The sequence below is a fragment of the Carettochelys insculpta genome, chromosome 4 (genome assembly GCF_033958435.1).
Source record: "Carettochelys insculpta isolate YL-2023 chromosome 4, ASM3395843v1, whole genome shotgun sequence".
NCBI classification, from domain to species: Eukaryota; Metazoa; Chordata; order Testudines; family Carettochelyidae; genus Carettochelys; species Carettochelys insculpta.
Genome location: NC_134140.1, coordinates 25,305,078 through 25,317,532, shown reverse-complemented (window position 1 = coordinate 25,317,532; position 12,455 = coordinate 25,305,078). Strand labels below are relative to the sequence as shown.

At 41.7% G+C, this 12,455-nt stretch overlaps 1 protein-coding gene across 6 annotated transcripts in view; it reads right to left on the bottom strand.

Annotated features, from left to right (window-relative positions):
* EVC2 (EvC ciliary complex subunit 2) overlaps window positions 1-12,455 on the bottom strand; it is a 144,543-nt gene that overhangs the window by 103,373 nt on the left and 28,715 nt on the right. For 5 of the 6 annotated variants that reach the window (XR_012645330.1, XM_074992467.1, XM_074992468.1 and 2 more), the window contains exons 5-7: window positions 12,115-12,301; window positions 8,933-9,042; window positions 2,825-2,884 (exon numbers count right to left, since the gene is read on the bottom strand). Coding sequence is in view for 5 of the 6 variants with exons in the window: in XM_074992467.1 (XP_074848568.1) it covers window positions 2,825-2,884; window positions 8,933-9,042; window positions 12,115-12,301 (357 nt within the window). In the remaining variant the exon portion in view is untranslated. The remainder of the gene's footprint in view (window positions 1-2,824; window positions 2,885-8,932; window positions 9,043-12,114; window positions 12,302-12,455) is intronic. The other variant, XM_074992471.1, reaches the window with a different exon arrangement.

Below are 12,455 nucleotides of genomic sequence, written 5' to 3'. Positions count from 1 at the left end.
AGAATCAGGACAAAGCTGGGAAAAAAGTTTGAACTTATTGTACTAGACTGCAGGAACTGAATCAGACCAGGAGTCCAGCTGGTTCAGTACCTTGTCTCACACTATGACCAGTAACAGATGCATCAGGGAATTAATAAGCTACCTATAAAGAATGTTGGTCTTAAATCTGTTGGTTAATAAATGACTAATGCCCCTAAGCATGAGAACTTAGAATCTAAATGTTTAAAAGTTCACTAATATAATTGGTAACCATTTAAATGGATGTTAAAAAAAATCTATGCTCTTATTTGTTGGCACTCAATCCTCAACTTTATAATCTAATATGGAGAAAATATTTTATGTTATGCATTTTAAATTTTGGTTTTCAATTTAACCTTTCTTTTCAAAAAAAGTTTCAATTTAACAATTTAAACACCCCTTGTTCTTGTGTTACAAGAGAAGACAAATCAGAGTTCCTGATTTGCTTCCATGACCTCTAGAAGAGGTCTGTGGAACTTGTAAGCTTGTCTCTTCAAGTAACAGAAGTTGGTCCAATGCCATATTCCACTACGCCTCTTGCAAAACGCTAGTTTTTGTTCTGGTTACATCTATCATGCCCCATTTAGCTGTTCCATTTCTGAAGTAAAATTCCAAGGTGCACACTTTCTCCATATACCTAGTCTTTCTACACCTTTAATCATTTTTGCACTCTATCTTCTGACTTTCCACTTCCTTTCTCTCAATGAGCATTAGGATCGGAATAAAATAGATGGGGGGAAAATGAAGAGCAAATAGGAAAACATCTTATTAATTTATTTTTTCTAATAGGACAAAATACTGATCACCTTGAAAGCAGACAAAAAGAACATTATTTAAATTGCAAAATCAAGCTCTCCGAAGGTAAGAAATGTCAGAATAAAGGATGGCTGAAATCTCAGTCCAATCTACTTGTCTGTATGCATTATTTATACAGTGCTTAATTATATGGTATTTTCCCACAGGATTGCCAACTCATTCAGTGTGCAGGACAGATGGTTCTCACTTAATAAGAAGCTACCCAATATTTTGTTCTAATGTCCTTTTTCAAGGAATGTTCAGAGCACCCAAATTCTGGAACTGTAGCATATTCCAAAGTTGCAAAAGGAACTTAGGCACCTCAAGGTTCATCTACATGGGCCTGCAGTTTGGACCAACAGGGTGTGAACTGGGGTACAACCTATGTGCTGCACCCTAACTGCCCTGCGTAGACCCTTTGGGAGTGAACTAAAAGTATTGAGTTCACATGATATAGTCCTGTAAACTTTAAGAATTAAAGCCACTTTAATACTGAGTAAGAGCATCCACACAGGGATTTAATAAAGTTTAACTGAACGACCTTAAAATTCATGCCTTTACTTAATATCTATTAAGCTCCTTACGTGTCTCATTGTTGACAAGCTCCTAGATTCCTCAATCCCTTTTGAAAGTTCTTTGATGCTTTCCATGCTGAATCTATGAAAAAATGTTTTTTTCTATCCTAAAACTTTTCTTGGCTATATAAAAATATGAACTAAGCTATCATGAGCCAGTTCAAAGGTTCAGGAAATCACTTACTGGTGGCAGAAGAAAATTTCAATTCTGAAAGTGACCTAGACATACTGCTGTTCTGTTGGCTTTGAGAAATCTGAGACAGTGGAGGTATTTCCTAGTTATTCTCTTCCCCGACCATTTTCACAGAAAAGATCAGACTTGTACAACAGTCCTTTAATTTTCACTGCTCTTTTTCTTTGTGGAGACCATAATTTCACCCTGACAGTGTTAGGCCAGCTCCTGTTTACTCAAACACTGCACAAAAGCTGCTGCTTTCTATGCGGTACACACCGACGATATTTCCTTTCCATTTCCACTTGTACTGCAATTGTCCTACCAATATGACCTTTAGTCTTTAAATGACACAGCTATGGCAACATAGCTTTGAGGGTGAAATAAACTATATTCTTCTGCCAAAGTGCAAGTGATCAGTGTTCCCACTGCTCTAACCAACACTGCTTAAAATAAAGAATTCCTGAAACGGAACTACCCATGTGGGTAGTGAAACGGGTCGAGACGGGCAATGTGTTTAGGTGAAGAAATTACTCAAGCAAGTGAAATGACAGATGCAATAAAAAATTCTCTAATGGAAAAATGAGCGACAAACAGCACTTCTACTGAAATCAATGCTGCTCTGCAGGCTCACTTAGTACATTAGAAGCCACATATGTCGTGACTAAAGAGCACAAATACATACTGGAGTAATGACAGGTCAAAGAGCAGGATAGTAATTAACTTAATCTTTTTCTGGTGAATTTCTCCCCAGCCTGTCCCCCAGCACAGGTATTTGAGTCAGCGTAGCGCATACTGCTGTTCCTCAGCACAAGTAAGATAACTTGCACCCTTCTGGAATGAGCACAGGAAAACAAAACAAAACAATTCACGCTGGATACGCCCAGCTGCAAGTTAGCATGCTTTTTGTCATTCTCTGGCACTGCACAGTTTTCCATTTGGAAAACTGGATCTGAACATCACATAGGCCACAGAGCTTCTACAATGATAATCCTGGTGCTTAAATATAAACCTCTTTTGCCTGTTCTGTTTGGGCAATGGGAAGAAAAACCTCATTTGCAATTCACAATATCAGCATTGGCCAAACAAACCAAAGGCCAAGTTATGATTGCCTTATTCACACAGGCTGTCCCTTAAAACTCCTGTAAGTAACAGAGTCACAATTTGGTCCCACAGAAAACACTTCTACACTGCCCAGAATAGGTAAGCAAAGCAATCCTTAGAAGTGCAACATACAGTCAATTATCTATCATTTCAGTGTTACCTTAGTCTTTTCTTCTCCTATTATGGTGAATGATGCAGTCAAACTATGCTGTGTTTTGTTCTGGAAAAAATATAGAAAAATACCAGCATGTTATAAAAAAAGCATAGTCCAATTTATTAAACTGGCAGACTGTTCAGTTATCATATAGAATCTTCCATCACACACAGCTAAGAAAATGTTTCTATGAATTATTATGATTACTTATAGCTACAAAAGTCTAATAGAAAAATGCAACATACTTATCTACTGCTAGCAGGAAAGGAAGCAGCTGCTCTGTGGGGTATACTCCCCCCTAATTGTACGGCCCCACAGAAGTTCATAGCACTCCTGCTAGCATTAACATCTGCCTGCAAAATCTTTTTTAGGAGAAGGCAGCATGTCTCCTAAAGGGACCACAGGAAAATCACAGAATCATAGGCTTAGAAGGTAACCCGAAGGTCATCTAATCTAACCCCCTGCCAACCCTCCAAGGAAGAAGATTCCATGATTTCCATAGGCAGTCTGTGACACTATACTACTGTTTTTACAGATGGGAAGTTTTTTTCTTGAGATTTACTGTAATTCTCCTGTGCTGCAGTTTGAACCCAATGCCTCTTGTTCTGCCATCTGTGGCAGGAGAGAACAACTTTTCTCCGTCTTCTATTTGGAAGCCTTTCAAGCCTCCAGAGGCTTCTTAGACAGCCCTGCTTAATTTCCTCTTTTCCAAACTAAACATATACAGCTCCTTCAGCCTTTGCACATATGGCATGCATTCCATCCCTTTGATCATCTTGGTCACTTGTCTCTGAATCCTTTCCAGTTTCTCTACACGCTTTCTATACACTAGTGACAAAAATTAGACAGTACTCTAGCTGGGGCCTACCCAGCACTTAGAGAGGTGTTACACCTCATGCACGCTACACCTCTGTTAATACAACCCAAAATTGAAATTGCTTTTTTTGCAAAGCACCACATTGCTGACTCCCACTGAGACTGTGATCCATCACAACTCCCACATACTTCCCAGCAATGCTGCTGACAAGTCAGTTTCTCCTCATTCTGTTTTGTGCATTCTTCCCATAAGAGTAGCACCTTACATTTCTTGGTTGAATTTCATGTTGTTCTCAAAGGCCCCGTTCTTCAGTTTATCAAGATCCCTTTGAATTTTAGCTCTGTCCTCCAAACTGTTCGCAATCTTTCACCAGTATTTGTCTGCTATAACTCTGATCAGGTCATTGATAGAGATATTGAGCAATACCAGATTCAGAATAGATCCCTGTGGTACCTCACTTGAGACTTCCTTTCAGTTGGACATAGTTCCTTTAAAAATTACTCTATTTATGGGTTTTTAATCAATTGCGTAGCTCCACCAAACATGCATTTTTCAAGCTTACTTATCAGACTGTTGAGGGACTGTGTCAAAAGCTTCAGTCCAACTATATTATGTCCACCACACTTCCCAATCCACCAAGGCAGTCTGCCTGTCAACCAAGGAAATCAAACTGGTGTGGCATGATTTGTTATTAGCAAATCCATGTCGACTGCTAGTGATCACCCTTTTGCCTTATAGATACATACTGAATGTTCTAAACATTGGCTTTAAGAGGCCACGTCTACAGGAGCCTCCTCCTTTCAGAAGCAACATGGTAATAAGGGACTTCAGCAGATGCTAATGAGGTGCTGTCAGGAATACAGGAAGAAGGGGCTTTTGAAGCCCAGAGGGTCATTTCGGAAGGCCTCCGTCTACATGGGCAGCATGCGTTTCGAAAGCAGCACTTTCAAACTGCGCATGGCTGCCATTATGCTAATGAGGTGCTGCATATTCATGGAGCACCTCATTAGCACCTGCCAAAATCCCTCATTACCGTGCCCCTTCTGAAAGGAGGTGGCTCATGGTTGTAGTGATTCAGATATCAAGGTTTGCCTGACTGGTCTATCATCTCCTGACTCTTCATTTTTCTTCGTATTTGAAGAACCTCTTCATGTTGTATCATTTCTTGCCAGCTGTAATTCATTCTTTGCCTTGGCTATCTTGATCTTGATGCTTGAGCTATTCCCATGTATGCTTCCTTGGAGATATACTCTTCTTTCCATTTCTCATATGTGCATTGGCCTTCTGTGGTTGTTTTTATTTTTCATTTGTATTGAAATAGCTTGATTTGAGCCGCTAGTGTTACATCTTTTAGGAACTCTTATCCCCTTTGAATATTTTTTCTCCAATTGGTTTAATTCAGTGTTTCTACACCTTTTTTTTTTCCCTCCCTGAGTCCTCCCTCCTCACCAACATTCTATAAAAACTCCATGGCCCACTTGTGCCACAACAATTAGTTTTCTGTATTAAAAATGTCAGAGCCAACTTTAGGGGGTAGCAAGCAGGGAAACTGTCTGCGGCCCAATAACACTGGGAACCCTGTGAAGCAACATCACTTGGGTTTAAGCTTCGGCCGTGGATGGAAGAGTTCAGGGCTTTGTGCTTTGGCCCCATATGGTAGAGCTTTGGCTTTCTACAATGGGCCCCAGCAGGTGTAATGCTGTTCCAGCTTGATGGATCTCCTGAACCCTGAGATCCCAGACCATTGTTGAGAAACACTGGGTTAATGAATATCATGAAGGACTTCCAAGGGACCATGTTGCCACTAAGGCTGGCAAAATCAGAGGGATGGGCTTACTGTGGAGTTGGAGATTCTTCTCAGATGAAATCCCTGACTTTGGGCCTCCGCTCAACCTACGTTTTTAGTGTGCAACCTCCTGCTTCAGAGAGGAATAGTTGGGATTGGGAGATAAACCATGGTGAGTTTTCTGTGTCACCAGTCCCTTTCAGCAGGATAGAGGCAGTAAAGGAGATTTTGATAGACAGACAGAAAACTTTTTTTTTATGCGTGGAGCGCTCAAACTAAATAATGAAATAATAGCTGTTAAATATGGCTTTAATGTATTGTTTCATACTATGACTAAATTAATCCACTTTTAAGAAAATGAGAAAAATGAGCTTCTGTTCCAAACTCCGAACAGTAAAACCCCTATTTAGGCAAATTCAACTTGTGCAGCAATCCAATTCATGGAGTCGAAATCGTGAGTAGTGGGGAGCTAGGAATCAGGCCGCTCCCCTTCAATTGCAGGAGCTGTGAAACTGACCAGCGCTGCTGGGCTGGTCAGTTTCCCAGCATCTGGGGCTGGTGGGAAGCTGCAAACTAGGTGGCAGTGGGCTCCCAGCTACCCTCCTTGGAAACTGACCAGCACTGCTGAGCTGGTCAGTTTCCCAGCTCCTGCAAGTGGAGGGGACTCTGAGCAGAGGAGAGCAAGAAGCCAGGCTGCCACCTGGTTCATGGCTCCCCACCAGTCCCAGGAGCCAGGAAACTGACCAGCCCAGAAGCACTGGTCAGTTTCCTGGCTCCCCTGACTTTCACAGAATTCAATTTACACTTGATTGCCTGGTAACACTGCCTACATTTAAGTTGTGCATTTAATGTATTTCCTTTATTTAATAACAAGAACATGCACCTGACATTGTTCAGGTTTTTAACTGAAGTAGCTGTTTGGAAATGAAAAGAGTCCATGGTTTTCTTCATTGATAGTATCTTTCAAAAATGAAGATCTATGAATGCTAGAGGGAGGGTTCAAGGGCGAGGATGGGCAGCATAAGCCAGAGGTTTGGTGGGGACTCAAGGTAGTGCGTTAGGGGTGCAGAAGTCAAGGCGGGTCGGAGGTGCAGCTTTTGGGGCATGTGTTTCAGGATAGGGGGCTGGGAGATGGCAGTGGCTACTGGGGCCACCTGTGCCAGCGAGGGTGGCACTGCTCCAGTGGCACCTCCTCCCAAGGGCCAGAGCAGCACTCCCCAGCCAGTGGCTCCTCCTGAGGGAGCTGGGGCAGTGCTCCCCAGACAGCAACTCCTCCTGACAGGCAGAAATCCAGGGCTGAGTGCTTGTCAGGTGGGGGCTGGGCTCTGTGGGCTGGCTCCAGCCTCCATCTACCGCCTGGCCTGTAGCCTTGGCGGGGGCAGGGGGTCAGCACTCTAGGGTTAGCCCCCAGGCCTGCACCTTCTCCAGAGGTCTTTGCTGGGGGTAGCAACAGTTCCATCCTACAGCTTGTTGGAGGCAGGGCAGCACTCTGTGGGCCGACCCCAGCATCTAACCTCCCTCTCCCACAGGCCCTCCTAAAGAGTGAAGTGGAGAGTTTGGTCGGGGGTGAACGCACAAGAGGACACCCTCCCTCATAACTCACCTGAAAGGTGGTAAAATCATGTTCAAATTCCTTCTGTGCCTCAGGTAGCAGACAGGCTTTGAACTGAGGGTCTCCCACATCTCAGGCGACAGCCCTAACCATTGGGCTGAAAGTTACACAAGAAGGCCTACCCCCATTTCTCACCTCCAGCTTCTTGCTAAAACAGCACACCTCCAGGAGAGGGTTCACAGCTGAGAATTTCTGACAGAAATCAACACCTTCCTGCAACCCAGACATAGGTGCCTAATTCAGTGAGAAAGGTAAGGCTTAGTGCACAAACCCCAGGCAATATCTCCCATTGCCTAGCTTAGGTGACCCAGCATACTGGTGGTTGTAGCTTGCTGTCTAAGGCAGTTTTATCTCCTTAATCACTTTATAGGGAGCATGGGCACCTAACTCAGGCTTTGTGGATCACAGTGATTTTCTGAGTGCTATGATGCAATGCAGACCTTTCAAGCATGCAGGTCTTTCAAGCAAGCAGGCCTTTGGAAAACACTCAGCTTCAACTCACCTTTCAATCAGAAAAAATTGCACTTTCAAATCAGTTTAGTGAGCCATCTAATCTCGGACAGCAGAAAGTGCCAGGTGTTTCAGAGGAAGGTGTAAAAAACTGATAAAAGGCAATATTGTTAAAGCCTGTTCATGAGTAAGCTGTTTCCTAGCCCCCATCAATTAACATTTGACTTTTCTTTTTAATTATGGGTGTTCTAATTAATCATTAAATGTTGAATGAAAAAAGTCCTTTAAAGAATGTAGTCATAAGCCATTCTTCCTAAGATTCTTCACATAAGATCAATTTTAATATGCATTTGCTGGCATATATACATAAAGACACAAATAGAAAAACAAAACCCACAGGATAAACCTGAGACCATTCTATAAAGTCAAAGGAAATTTCATTCCCATCAGCATATGGCATAACTTCCAACTCCTACCAGATGACAAGCAGCTGAAGTGAGAACATTCACATATTCGAGTTATTTTATAACATACATATACAACAACTGGATGAAAACTCTGTTCTCTGAATACAGAGATAAAATTGAGAGATCCCAAATGCAGGGAGAAAGTTATAGGCCAGCACACTAATAATACAGCTTTAATGTCTTTCATCTATTGAACTCGAGAGGCCACATGCTATAAGTCACTCCCATCATTAATATATAATACTTATGTTTTCACAAATTCTTCACAGCCACCCAAGGTATGACTACATGCCAGCCCTATTTCAAAATAACAACCAGACAAAAAATGCATTTCAGAATAGCACTGTGCTATTTCAAAGTAGCAGTTCTAGGTCCACAGCGCTATTTCAAAATAATGCCATTGGAGCCCATTATGGGGTATTTGAAATAGGAGTGATTCCTCAAGAAATGAGGTTTACCAGAACCAAAATAATGCATCCATTATTTTCAATTTATTTCAAAATAGCACACGTGCATCATTTAAATGCTGCCAAAATTATTTCAAGATAACTGCAGTTATTTCAAGATAACTTTGTCCTATAGACATAGCCTCAGAAACTAGTGTATAAAGCTTGTCACAGGAAGTGTTCAGCTTAGCATTTAGGCAGAAAAGAACAGGTTCCACTATTCCCACTGTTTGTTCATAAATCATAAAGGCCGTGTTTACACTAGCCAAAAACTTCGAAATGGCCATGCAAATGGCCATTTCGAAGTTTACTAATGAAGCACTGCAATACATATTCCAGCTCATAGGAATAGGGGGACTTCGAAGTAGCCGGGGTCCTTTCGAAAAGGAGCCCCATCTGAACGAGCCGCGCGGTGGCGAGCTGTGTCAATTTTGAAGTGCCGCGGCCGCCCGCATGCTAATGAAGCGCTGAAGTTTCAAAGTTTTTGGCTAGTATAGACATAGCCAAAGAGTAAAGTAGAACTGAAAATAAGATACCGGCAATGAAGTGTTGAAGGTCAGTTTAGCAGGCAGTGTCAAGATGCTGCCATCCCAGGTTTCTTTTGAGTTAAGAAATGCAACGTAGTTGATTGAGTAGTATTCTCCAACTGTTATAAGAGAAAAGTCAATGTACAAATTAAATATAGATGAGTATATTACATTTACCAGTGAAACGTGGCTTCTGAGGAGTCATGTCTTATTTTCTTTATGAAACCAGTAAACACTAAAAGCTGAAATAGAGACCATTATAGTATCATTACACATCCTGAGAGTTGTATGTGAAAATAATGGGCTTGATTTTCTGAAGGACTGACCACCTTTGGTGACAATGGGAGCTGCAGGTTATCAATGACATTGAAAGTGAGGCTTAATATAAATAATGGATTGAAAAAACGTTTTACGTTCCACTTGTAGAATCCAAGTGGAGCACGTGTTACCTGAATGACCGCTTAGAATATGGATCCCAGGGGCACAAGCATTTGCAATCCTCATTTCACTAGATGTATGAGGGCAGAGCTGCCCAACAGGGAGTGCAAAATGGGCAAAAGCAAGAGAAGAAGGGGACAGGAGAAAATTCATTGTCTCTCCCAGGCAGCCTCTACTGATGAGATTCAGATGGTCCGTGGAGCTGACTTCTCTAGGGGGAATACATGGGGAAGGCCAGCAGCAGTTCCGCAAGCTCCATTTCCAATCCAATAACCCCTCTTTCCTGCAACCTCCCACACACCACCATCACATGTTTAGCTGTTCCTGCAGTTCCAGGTGTACACATGCACAGTTCACCCCCTGTTCTGCCCCTACAGGAGCAAATCTGGCCCTATATATTTTGTGCCATAATACAGGTTTCATTGCAGTTATGTGAGCATGCAAGACACCAATAGACATTTGCTTGATAGAGATGGCTGTAATAAAAATGGAGAAGAATTGTACTCCTTACTTTGGAAGAGTTCTTTGAGATGTTCCCTTCAAATGAAAGTTAACTAATAGGAGTGGTCTGTACAGGCTTGAAGTTGCTGTGGGGACGAGCCTGTTCCCTTTTACCCTTTCATGGTATTGAAGGCCAGAGGCACCATTAGATCATCTCATCTGACCTTCTGTATAAACACAGGGCATTAACTTTCACACAGATAGCCTCATCTAGCTAGGCCAAAGCACTTCAGCCATTAGGAGATTGTTGTGTACCATAAGCAGAGAACAAGAGGGACCATGGTGTTACCAATCTGAGGTCTCTATGTGGTAAAAACTGACTAGGCAAGCAATGCTTAGTCATAGCACATGAGCAAAATCCCATCCTGCAGTGGAACACAAACCCCATCCCCCATCTAGATCTTTGCGATTATTACCCAGGGGAAAATAATTTCCCGACTCCAAATCTGGCAATCGGTTTGGCCCCGAATACACCGGCAAGACAAAACCAGCCTGGCATCTTACAGAGAGAGCATTCTCTGTACCACCTCACAGTACAGGTCCACCCTGTCAGTGGTTCAGTCTCCAGCTGTGGCCAATCTCTCATGCTTCAGAGGAAGGTGACCTTGCACCCTTGCCCCAAATACATCTGCAGTACACGGAAGCCAAAAGGTTTTGTCACTGACTTCAAAGAAGGAAAAAAAATCAAACTTTAACTTGGAACACCTCCAGCCAATGAAGTAACTCTGTATAACGTCTGATCTACAGACATACTTAAGTATCCTCAGGCACAATCTTAGTGCAAATCAGTGGAAATCAGCATAGGGCAGAGTTGGTGGTGGATATAAAAATGAATGGGAGTTACAGCAAACAAGGTTTGTTCTTGTTATGCCGTCTAGCTGATTTCTTCATAATAATTGACACACCTTCCATTGGCAGGGAAAGCAAAATTCAATTCCATCTTTAATGGAACTGTGCCAGATGGGACAATTTTTCCAGTTTTGTTTGCCAATTCAATAATGCAAGACAAGTTTCTTTTCTCAGGGGGTAATTCTTTCTAAAGACTCTCTGGGTTGAAAGCCAGTCACTTACTGCCAACGATTTCAAACTCCAACCCTACAATCTGTGCCACCAACTACACCGCCATTATCAGAAATGGGTTCTAGTTATTAACTCTCTACCATGCTGAAGCCCCATGTCGACTAATTTTACTTTCCTATTTGGAATATATTCTGTTTTTAGCTATCATGCCATTGCTTTTTACTTACAAATAAAGTAATCATAGTGAAACATCTTCAAGAGGGTGCAGGGTAATATCATGATCCCAGGAAAAAGAAGTAAATTCTGGATCTCTTTCTTTCCCTCTGCGCAGGAGGGAAATGAGTACTTGGAATCAAAAAGGGGAGATTTCCTGCAAGAGGATAGGGCTCTACATACGTCCCCTCTAATCTTTTCCATCCAGGAGTGGATTTTTCCATCCTTGCATAGAATACATTTTATGTGCTCCAAAGAACGTTCCAATGTGCACCATCAGTAGAAAAAAACCTAGCTGTGAACATTCTGCTAATCATAAGCGTGACATATGAATATCTCTTGACCAACCACACAGATTACAGGGAACACTGCATCTCTCCCTGGTTTTTGGTAGGGGAATGAAACAAAGGCTAGAGAAGCCTTGTGTTTTGCTTTCATTTATGGTTATAAAGATTTGTTCTTGTCTGAGGGTTAAATCATATTATACAAAAGCAGGATCAGAATCTCAGATTATTTGCTGAGAGAATTTTTAAACATATAATTTCACTTTTTACGAAGTTATTTGGTTACCATCTGCCTGTCTCTCAGCATAGATAAGAAATTAGCCACTTCAGATTTGCTTTAATAATGATCATCCAGAATTTTGTTTATAAAACAAAATAAACTTCCCATTGGAATTAAATGCAGAAACAGTATTTACTTTTGTTAGACTTTAAGAAGCTAAGTGTTACACAACTGAAGGGTCCAATTCTGCATCCACTGACATCAGAGACAGCTCCAAGACTGGAAACAAAATTTGGCCTGACTCACTCCTCTGAGTTAAATAAAATATTAAATTTTGTTTTGCTAAATGGAGAACAAGCCCTCCTGGAATTAAGCTGCATTCACTGTTAAGGAATGCTGTAGTTTAAACTTAAAACACCAGAAAAAAAACAATTAAAAATGCTAATTTGAAATTTTCTTATTGCAAAAATTGTCTTCACCCTTTGAAAAGCAGAGCCACAGCATGATTAGTTTACCTGGCAAGAATCCTCTCTTATATATCTGGAACCCATCTGTAGTCTTACTGCCACTGGTTGCTTGAACATGGAGGCCAGTAATGTTGTCCAGCAGAAGGAGATCTGTGACATTGGATGCAGATGGTGTGTTCGTATTATTTATCAGTAGTCGTACATATGCAGTTTGGAGATCATGTTGAGTAGCCACCTAAAACCAGAAATACCAATAGTTTTGTTTTGGAGCTGAACAGCAATATTTAGCTGCGAACTACTATACCTAGTTAGAGTGTGAGTGCCCAAATGCTTTTAGTTTGAGGGCATTTTGAGTGACCTGCTGACAACATCACACTCCATTTGATTTT